The sequence below is a fragment of the Geospiza fortis genome, unplaced genomic scaffold (genome assembly GCF_000277835.1).
Source record: "Geospiza fortis unplaced genomic scaffold, GeoFor_1.0 scaffold97, whole genome shotgun sequence".
In the NCBI taxonomy this organism is placed as follows: domain Eukaryota; kingdom Metazoa; phylum Chordata; class Aves; order Passeriformes; family Thraupidae; genus Geospiza; species Geospiza fortis.
The window spans coordinates 4,397,001-4,407,091 of record NW_005054343.1 but is presented as its reverse complement, the minus strand read 5'-3'; the positions used below and the strand labels follow the sequence as shown (position 1 = coordinate 4,407,091).

The 10,091-nt window shown below is 51.3% G+C and overlaps 1 protein-coding gene across 1 annotated transcript in view; it reads left to right on the top strand.

Annotated features, from left to right (window-relative positions):
- CNGB1 (cyclic nucleotide gated channel subunit beta 1) overlaps positions 1 to 10,091 on the top strand; it is a 25,384-nt gene that overhangs the window by 2,844 nt on the left and 12,449 nt on the right. Inside the window, exons 10-12 of the mRNA XM_031058410.1 lie at positions 4,916 to 5,073; positions 7,140 to 7,270; positions 7,580 to 7,622. Coding sequence (XP_030914270.1) covers positions 4,916 to 5,073; positions 7,140 to 7,270; positions 7,580 to 7,622 — 332 coding nt within the window. The remainder of the gene's footprint in view (positions 1 to 4,915; positions 5,074 to 7,139; positions 7,271 to 7,579; positions 7,623 to 10,091) is intronic.

Genomic DNA, 10,091 nt, shown 5'->3' with positions numbered 1-10,091 from the left:
ACATCCCTGACGAGCAGGGCGTCCCCTGGCCTGCAGATGCCACTACATCAGTGCTGGGACCTGCTGTGGTTTGGGCTGTCACCCAGTTCTGCCAAGAGAACAAGTCCCCGTGACCTGCTTAGCTGATGAAGGCCAGTGTTTGGCTTCTAACAGCAGGAGATCTGTAGCATGTGTTTTCTTTACTGTTCCCTTGCCTTTCTGTGCAGCACTGGCTGGTGTCCAGGCTCTGGCATCTCATGCAGGTGTGGTCCCAGCTCTAAGGAGAAGCAGCTGCAGATTTACAGAGCTCTCCTTTCCTTCCCTGGCCCCCAGGCAAACTCCTGCTCTGTGCCATTGAGTGTGGGGATGCTCGTGCCCATGGCCAAACCATCCAACTTGCCACAAAAATGGGGTATTTAGGGTAAAAGGGCTACCTGTACTGAAAATGGGGCATTGAGGGTAAAAAATTAAGGGTTACTGAAAAGGAGCAGTGTCTCATGGTTCCCTTCTCTTGACAGGGAGTGGCCACAGCAACCTCAAGTCCTGTGGAGCAAAGTAAGTGATGGCTCCATTTCTCCATGATGGTTTGACTGCCAAGCTCGTTATTGGCTTGGCTTACTGGGAAGAGGGGTCACTGGCATCTTTATCCCCTGGTGTGCCCTGGGTGTCAGCTCAGGAGCCCCTGGAACCCCCCAGGGAAGCCAAGGGAGGTTGTTGACACTTGAGAAGTGGGAGCTGTTGCTGAGCTGTGTTGTGGGCTTGGTAAAACTCAGGCTGAGGGAGGCTCCAAGCGCAGCATCCCACACCCTCACGTCCTGGGGTTTGAGCTTAGTGCTGAAATCAAGGTCTGTCCTGAGCTGTGCTGGAGCTGGAGGGATTTGACCAAAGAATTACAAGGGAATTCAAACCTGCAGCTTTCTTTCTCTCCTTTGGTGTTTGCCAAGCCTGGTGTGAGATGTCTAGGAAGGTACCCCAGGAAAACAAAATGCTGGGGTTAGATGTCTTAGAATGGAATCTTCATGGTTGTGGAAAACCTGCAGGGTTCACACTGCTGTGTGCCCATGGAGGGCATCAAGCACCAGCTCTGCAGGCAGGGGGGCTTGGCTCCCCACTGCAGCCACTTTGGGGGATGCTGGACAAGATGAAGAGCCACAGCTGCCCCTGTGGATGGTCTGGGCAGGGTTACACACCCCTGTGCAAGTGCTGTCCCTTGAAAGGAGTGGCTGGTTGGGCTGTGGGAGCTGCTGATGGGAGCAGGGACAGTTGAGGCACATGGAAGATGCACACCCCCAGGAATATGCTGGGAAGTTGCTCCTGCAGGCCAACAGCCCCTTGGCAGAACCTGAGAGAGGGAAATCCTGGGGGAAGGCATTTCTCCATGTGTTTGTACAAACTGGAGGCCTATGTGCTGCCATGGAGCTCGGGAAGAGGCAGAGCCAGGGATGCTGCTGTGTGTGCTGGGTTAACACAGCCTTGGTGCCCAGCTGGCTTTGGTGCCTTGAGGCATCTCCAGGTCACTTAACCTACCCAAGGAAGGTTCAAGCAAGAGATCTGCCCTGGCACCAGACTGCCAGCACGCTCATTAATGTTTTCCTTCTCCTTTTGTTTCAGGGGGCAGAGGGGCTTAGCGCCTCTGAAACAAACGGAAAACGAAGACCGTGGCAAACCAGCCCTTCCCACACCCAAAAGAGACCAGCCTGAGGAGAAAGCACAGCTGGGGAGGAAAAGCAAAGGGGAATCTGCAAATGATGTCCAGCTCCTTCCCAGCTGGGGCAGTGGGGACCCAAGGCTGGCACAGGGACCCAGCCCCAGGGATGTCCCACTTGGCTCCCTCTTTGCTCTGGGAATTGGAGCTGCTGGCTTTGCAGGATGGTGTCTATGAGATGGGAGCTATAATTTATAGGATGGTAGAAAAGCATCACGCAGGACACCTCAGAGGCAGAAAGCCTCTTGCTGGAGTCTCCCTGAACTCCTGGCCCTCTCAATACCCCCACAACATCTGAATATTCACCCCAAAAGCCCCAGCTGAAACCTCCAGGCTTCTTTGAGTCAACTTCTGCCTCTGAGGTGTGATTTTATAAACCTCTTGAAGCTCTTGTCAGCTCCTTGTTGCTTTTCTTCCATAACTGAGTGTTTCCTCTCAGCAAGTGGAAAGGGCTCTGATTTGCAGCAGCAAATCAGGAGGGTGAGGTTAATCTCTAGGTGAATAGGTTGGAGTTAATGGTTAAACATATTTGCCCGGGCTCTTCTTCTGAAAGAACTTACCCCAAACTCTCCTTGACCCCAACTATGGCTGCTCCCTCCTGAAGCTCTCATTTCCATGGATGCAGCACTACCTGCAGCAGCAGGGATGTCCCAGCAGGGAGGGGATTCCAAGGGCTGTCCCCAGCCCAGAGGTTGCAGGCAGGCATGGCCAGGGCAGGCACACTGGGCTCAGGGAGCCCCTACACCCCAGGTTTTGGGTACAGACCTTGGAGCAGCAGATTGGTTTGGGTTGTGAGTGACCTTGAATGTGATCTGGTCCAGCTTCCCTGTCCATTAGACAAGGTTGCTCCAGGCCCTGTCCAGCCTGGCCTTGAACACTTCCAGGATGGGACAATCACAGGACGCTATTCCTTCCTTACGTCCAGTATGAATGTCCCTTGTCCTTACAGACCTTGGTAAAAAGCCTTTTTCCATATTTTGAATAAGCCTCCTGATGTATTGACAGGCCAGGCTGAGATCTCCCACTGTTGCGTGTCTTTAGGACCATCCAGGTAACTCTAACAATGAGTTAGGAGCCAGGAGATCCCTTGAGGTCCACCCCCTGTGTTTATAATGAATCTTGTTTGTACCAGGACACAGTTTTAGTGTTTACCACATTTTCATATCATCTATCCAAAAGCCATGGTGTGCTTTAAAAGCCATTTCCCTGATTGCTGTCCGATGTTTTAATTAAAGGAGATCCAGAGGGAATGGGCTAAAGGCATTGTGGACACCAGGGGGTGGGTAAATAAGCCACAGATATGACACTGCATGGGTTTCCTGCCTTTCTGTAGTTCAGTTTGCACATTTCCTATTAGCTTTGCTGTGGACATGTAAGTTTTGCCGTCAGGCAGACCTCAAAATAAACTGGTTTTCCAGCGAGCGGATGTGCTTCCTCCTCCTGTTTCTCTGGTGTGAGCCTGACTTGGCAGGATGGGTACCTCTGGGACATGGAGAGGGCTCCTCATGGGTCAGACTCCTCACTCTGCAGCTGCCTAAACTCAGTAACCTGCTGGGGGTTTTGCCCCAGAGATGCTGGGACGTGCTGTGGGATGCCCCTTGCCTGGGAGGGTGCTCAGAGCAGGCAGGACATGGTGCTCGAGTGCTGTGATGTGGGTGCAGGGTTGGGTCTTGCAGACCCAGCGCCCTTGGGCTGTGCTAGGACAGAAATTCATGAAGGGGAAAGGCTTTGGGCTCTTCCAGATTGCAAGGAGGGACAAAACATGGCCAGGGGATGGGCCAGGACACTGCTGGTGGAGGGCAGCAGGGCAGCCAGTGCTCATCCGTGTGCAGAGGGTTGTGGCTTTCAGAGAATCACAGCATGCTTTGTGTTGGCAGGGCCCTTGAAGCTAAACCAGTTCCACCCCCCTTGCTGTGGGCAGGGACATTTCCACTAGACCAGGTTGCTCAAGGCCTTCGTGGGGTTTTGGCTGTGCTTGGCAGAAAATGGTGAATTTTCTTCTTCCTTCTGGCAAAGGAGCTCAAGGCACCTGTGCAGCTCAGCTCAGGGGTGATGCTGTTGAATCAGGGAGAGAAAGAAAGACTCCAGTCCTCAGGTGGATCAGAAGGCCCCTTTAGTGAAAGTATTGGGTCTTTTTATAATGTGACTCACTAAGGTGATCCTTGATTGGTCTCAAAGTAGAAACATCTCACACTATTGGCATACTTTGAACAGCACACTGTGGAGGACCATAGCTATAAACAATGGTTACAGAAAGAGAGATAATTGTTTTCATTCTTTTCTTCTATGATTCCCAGGCTCAACCTGGGAGAAATTGTCTCTGTTCTTTCTTGGACTGAACTGAGAATCTCCACACAGGGGCAGCAGGGCTGCCCAGCTCTGGGCAGGCTGAGAGCTGCTTCAGCACTGCCCCAATGAGCAAACCTGGAAGACCAAGAAGGTCTTCCAAGGAAGATCTTCCTGGAAACCAAGAAGGAGCAAACCTAGGACCTGCCTTGGCTCTGGAGAACCTGCTGCTGTCCCTGTCCCTTCATCACCTCCCTCTCCCCATTCCTGTTTCAGTTCATGCAGCCCCTGGGGAGCAGGAGGAAACCCATCTCATCCTGGAAGAGATGGAGGATGGCCAGATGAATGAAGAGATAAGAGCCTGGGCTCACGAGGCTGAGCTGCAGGCAGATGCTCATTCCCTTCCCACCATACAGGAGGAGCCTCAGGAAGAAGAATCCAGGTAGGGGAAGGGAGATGCTGTTGATGGGCAGGTCTGTGTGCTCTCCAGCCACCAGTGTGGTGGCCATGGCACGGGACAAGCCTGTCCCTGGGCATCCATCCTTGCAAACGCTGCTGGTGGAGCTGGCAGCCAAGGTGTGTTTCCAAAAAGGGGACATCCTCCAGCAGGATCCAAAAGGTGCTTGGTCAAATGTCTTTTTCTCCTGGTGTCTCAGTTTTGGTGAGGGCAGGCAGTGCAGGGCCATGGGAGCAATGCTCTCAGAGCCCTGCAGAGGACAGGTGAGGGAGGCTCTGCTTGGGCTCCTGTGAGTAGAATTTGGCCCCAGGGCAAGAGGCTTTGGACCTTGTTCCAGCAGTGGTGCATGCAGCTGGAATGCCATTCAGAAATGGAAATTGTCTGTGTATAATTCACCCTTGCTTCTGCCATAGAAACCCCTGCTGGGGTCTGCCCAAGCTCTGTGTTCCGAGCTAGGGGGCTTCAACTCATGAGCTTCTCCTTTCCAGAATCTGTTTGTGCTCCCCAAACACTGCCAAGGGAGGTGAGGAAAAGGAGGAGGAGAAGAAAGAGGAAGAGGAAGAGAGGAAGAAAGAGGAAGAGGAAAGGAAGAAAGAAGAAGAGGAGGAGAGGAAAAAAGAGGAAGAGGAGAGGAAGAAAGAGGAAGAGGAAAGGAAGAAAGAAGAAGAGGAGGAGAGGAAAAAAGAGGAAGAGGAGAGGAAGAAAGAGGAAGAGGAAAGGAAGAAAGAAGAAGAGGAGGAGAGGAAAAAAGAGGAAGAGGAGAGGAAGAAAGAGGAAGAGGAAAGGAAGAAAGAAGAAGAGGAGGAGAGGAAAAAAGAGGAAGAGGAGAGGAAGAAAGAGGAAGAGGAAAGGAAGAAAGAAGAAGAGGAGGAGAGGAAAAAAGAGGAAGAGGAGAGGAAGAAAGAGGAAGAGGAAAGGAAGAAAGAAGAAGAGGAGGAGAGGAAAAAAGAGGAAGAGGAGAGGAAGAAAGAGGAAGAGGAAAGGAAGAAAGAAGAAGAGGAGGAGAGGAAAAAAGAGGAAGAGGAGAGGAAGAAAGAGGAAGAGGAAAGGAAGAAAGAAGAAGAGGAGGAGAGGAAAAAAGAGAAGGAGAAGAAGAAAGAGGAAAAGAAGAAAGAGGAAGATAAGAAAGAGGAGGAGCAGGAGGAGAGTGCAGAGTGAGTGGCTCCTGTTGCCTTTAGGGCTTTGTTGGAAATGAGCAGCTTTTGTTTCAAGTGCGTTCACCAGCTGGAGAGGCTGAAACACCCACGGCAGAGCAGAGCTCCCCCCCTGCAGGCTGGGCAGGGATGGGTGTGCTGTGCTGGGCAGGGATGGATGTGCTGGGCACGGATGGCATGCAGGAGGGATGGCATGTGAGAGGGATGGCAGGAGGGGTGGCATGTGAGAGGGATGGCAGGAGGGATAGCATGCAGGAGGAATGGCAGGCAGGAAGGATGACAGGCAGGAAGGATGACAGGCAGGAGGGATGGCATGAGGAGGGGATGGCATGCAGGAGGGATGCTTTGGCCAACCGGCTGCCCCGGGGCTCGCTGCTGACGCGGCACCTGGTGACAGGAGCGTCTCCTGGTGACTCGGGCTCCGTCTCCATCGCGCCCGCCCGTAGCAACCGCAGCCCCTGAAGGAGGCGGGAGCAGCCAGCTCCGGAGATGGGCCGTGCTGTTTAAACCATGCCCATTAATTCAGGGCACCCGGGATTATTTTGAGTGTTACAGAGCTGAATGTAAAGACAGGATTATGTGTTGATGCTGCTTCATACAAGTAGGTATAATTTTACATTTTTTCCTGTTGTAGAAAATAGCTGAGTTCTTGTGGAAGGTGGTGACTTTGGTCTGGATGCTATTGGGAAACATCTTTCTGCTCAGATTAGTAGCTTGCTCTGATTTCACATGAGATAAACATTTAGGGATTTATTACCTAGCACTACAATATTATTCTGTGTTAATTCCTCTAAAGTAGCCAGATTTTCAGGAAGAAGCTGAAAACACATGATTACTCACTGTCAAACCCATATGTTTGTATTTCATAAAAATCTGTTCCTGGAGCTTCATTATAGAAACTTGAGCTTCATTTATGGGGTGAATGAGATGCTACTCCATCCTTCAATGTGTTTGTTTATTGGGACAAAAGAGAGAGACCAACAGGTTTTCTAGTTTAGCATGGAAAGATTTGTGACCACATTTGAAGGGAGCACAATTTTAAATATGAAGGGAGGAAATTATTAAAAATAACAAACCAAATATTTTCATGCATTTAGCTGTCTTTAAATTCTCATTATCCCAAATCCTTGCTTTGCATTTCTTGCCAGGAAAGAGCAAATCAAGAGGTAAATGCACAGAGCAACATTTGAGGTGCTTTTATTTCAGTTATGAAGTTATATTAAAGCAACAAAATCAGTCTTGAGAGCCTCTTTATCAGAATGATGGAGCTGAGGCCTGTGCTTACTCAGGAAGGAAAATGAGAATTACGTGTCCTGGTGGTGTCTTGCACAGCCAAACGTGGGATTTGAATAGTGCTCGTGGGAAAGCCTTGCCTGGAAATTAGATTTTGGCTTTTTATTTGTCCCATTTTAATTATATGAGAAATTATGCACAGGAGGAGAAACACTCTGCCTGGATCTTTCTGCCTCTGCAGCTTTTGCTCGTGCCCATGCCATGCCCTGATTTATTTATCACCTCTCACCTGGTCTCCCAGGCAGTATTTTTTCTCTCCCTTCCAGACCCCTGCTGCAGCCTCCTTGTCCCCCTGCTGATGAGGGTGTGGATGAAGCCTGCCTTGCCCAGGAGGCCCCCAGGGCTGAGCAGCTGGAGGAAGTTGAGATAAGTAATCTGCAAGGTGCCCCTGTGCAGGTACAGCACCCTCCCTGCTTGGCTCCCTGCACTGAGATCCTGCTCTGCCCTGGGGCTCAGAGCTTCCCTGAGGGGATGCAGTGCCCTGGGAGGGGCACAGGCCATGCTGCCCACCAGGGTGTCCCCATCTCTGAAGCTGGGCCAGCTGTGGGTGGAGGGGAGGCTCCTCTCACCCTCCAGAGTGGGCACTGAACAAGCTGAGAGTCTGAGCAGGAGGGACATGGGGCAGCCAGTCAACTGCAAAGGCTGCTCTTTCACTGACAGGAAGGGCTTTTTCTCCTTAAAATGGCTTTTTTTTTCATTTTGAAGGTGGAAGAGGAGCCAGCTGAAGCTGCTGAAACAGATGCTGAAGGTACAAGGGGTAGCAGTGTGATGCCAGACTGGGATGGAGTGAGGCAGGGATGGGGGGAGAATCCAGCTTCTCCTCTCCTGCTGGCAGAGAGCAGGGAGCTGACTTCTCTGCAGCCTGCAGGGCCAGTCAGGGCTGTTCACAGGGTAAAACATCCTGTGGGCACAGCACAATGGCAACATTGGCATTGTCTGGAGCTAGCTCTGCATGCACAATGCTTAGTCCTGTTGATTCAGCAATCCCTGATGTGAAATAAGAGATTCTCCTTCATCTGGAGGATGAACAGGGATAAAAAGTATTTTCTCTACCACTTTTCTCCCTTTGGGAAATAACCAGTGGCATAAAACACATTTTAATATAATGTTTTAGGGAGCAATGGTTGGTAATGAAAATTAGGTGGTGAGTTCCCATTGCAGCCTGACTGAGCAGAGGCACATCCTGGCAGAACTCCACTGGTATCAGGAAGTTGCTCAGGGAATGGCTTGCCCTCCCCCCTGAGATTCTCTGCATGCAGCCCTTGCAGAGGGGCAATGATGCTGGAAAATGCTGATTTGTCAGGAACTGTAGTGATAGGACAAGGAGTAATGGGTACAAATTGTAAGAGGGGGAATTTAAGTTAAATTATTAGGAAGAAATCCTTCCCAGTGAGGGTGGTGAGATACTGGAACATGTTGCCCAGGGAGGTTGTGGATGCCCCAACCCTGGCAGCACTCAAGGCGAGGCTGGGTAAGGCCTTGACCAATCTGGAGCAGCAGGAGACGTCCCTGCTCATGGGCCACGACCTTTAATGTCCCTTCCACCCCTTAACCTTCCATGACTCCATGAAAAACACGTGCTGGGATTCCCACCACTGCCCGCAGCCCTGTGAGCAGCAGCAGCAGCCCCAAACCCAGGTCAGCCCCACATCCCTGCAGTGCCACATCCCTCCCTTCTCACAGCACTCTGTTCTGTTGCAGCTGCAGATGCCTTGTCCCTTGCTTGAAGCTCCCAGCAGCTGCTAGCAGCATGGCCAGGCGGGCCCAGGACGTCAAGCTCTTCCAGCTGGTGCATGACAAGCCCTGGGCTGGCAGGGCCCCCTCCCCTGCTGGCCACGGGGCTCTAGAGCAGCTGCCCAATGTCCCCAGTGTCCCCAGCTGCCGAGACCCTGCTGCCACCCCTGTCCTTGCCACCAGCAAGCCAAAGGCTGGAGTTGTCAACCCCAATTTTTGCACTGAGGAGCAATCCCCACTAGGTATTAGAGATGTTGGCTTTGATGCCTTGTGTAGCTAGAGGGGTGCAGGGGGGGTTCCTGGAGTAGTTGCTTTCTTTGTTGCTTTCTGGGGAGGGGGAAGAACTAAAAAAAATAAAAGCACGCTTCATGTTGCAGCACAGAGGCTGGGGAACAAAACCCACGTGTTTGTCTGCTTCTGCCTCATCACTATGTGCCTTTTTAGCCAAGCCTAGAGAGTGTCTGCAAATGCTGTGTGTTTAGAGCTGCTCAGAAAAGCTCTCCTGAAGGAGCTGCAGGCAGAGGGTGCAATATCACCACACACAGTTTTCTCTCCAGCGTTTGTGCAGCTGCTCATGCTAACAGGAGAGGAAGGTGCAGGTTTGCTGCTCATGGCTTTCTGCCTTTTCTGCAGCTTTGCTTTGCTTTGTTTTTCACCAGCAAGCCAAATTCTGCTGCTTTTCCTTACATGCAACAGGATTTTAACTTTGCCACCCAAACAGGCCTTTTCTCAGGCATTTAATCCAGCCACACTGTGATCCACTGCTTCACATCAGTGTGAAGCAGGAGGAGGTGCTTGGGGTCTCTGAGATGTGTGAAAAGAAGAAATTCTGCAGGAATTAATTTTATTTTATTGAATAGCTAAGAAAGACATGACACTTCACAGCCAAGTGACTGTGGGGTCTGACCAAGGTAGCCCCAGTGCCATTTCTCCTTTGGACAACTGGCATCTTTCTTTACCCACCACAAACATCCAACCTTCCTGCTTCTGGCCTTGCCTGTGGCAGGAAGCAGTTATTACCTCTGCAGAAGAAAGAAGCCATAAATGCTTATTGAAAAAGTGCCTTATTCTGCATGAAAAGCAAACACTGTGTGGTTCAGGGCTGTCACAGTCCATGTGTTTACATTCAGAAGAACCAGGAGAATCTCTACACCCTGGGAGGCAGGTTTGCTCCGGGAAATCCTGGGTTCCTGCACGGCACCTGCAGCTGGGAATCCTAATTTCCATGGTTTTCCAAACCACAGGAGCCCAACACTCAGATGGAGTAGCTGCAATCACTGCAAGCTGGGCAAGCAGAAGGGCAGCAGATGGCAGTCCTTAGACTGTTAAAAAACTGGGGGAAAAAAAAAAAGATAAAGAAGTGCTCCAAACGCTTAGGAGAAAGGAGAGCCAGGCAAGAAGGGAAGGGAGGGAGGAGAGTCCTTCCCACACTCTGCAGGGCTCTGGGGTCTGGGGAGCCATCCTGGCTGCAGGGGGCCTGTGC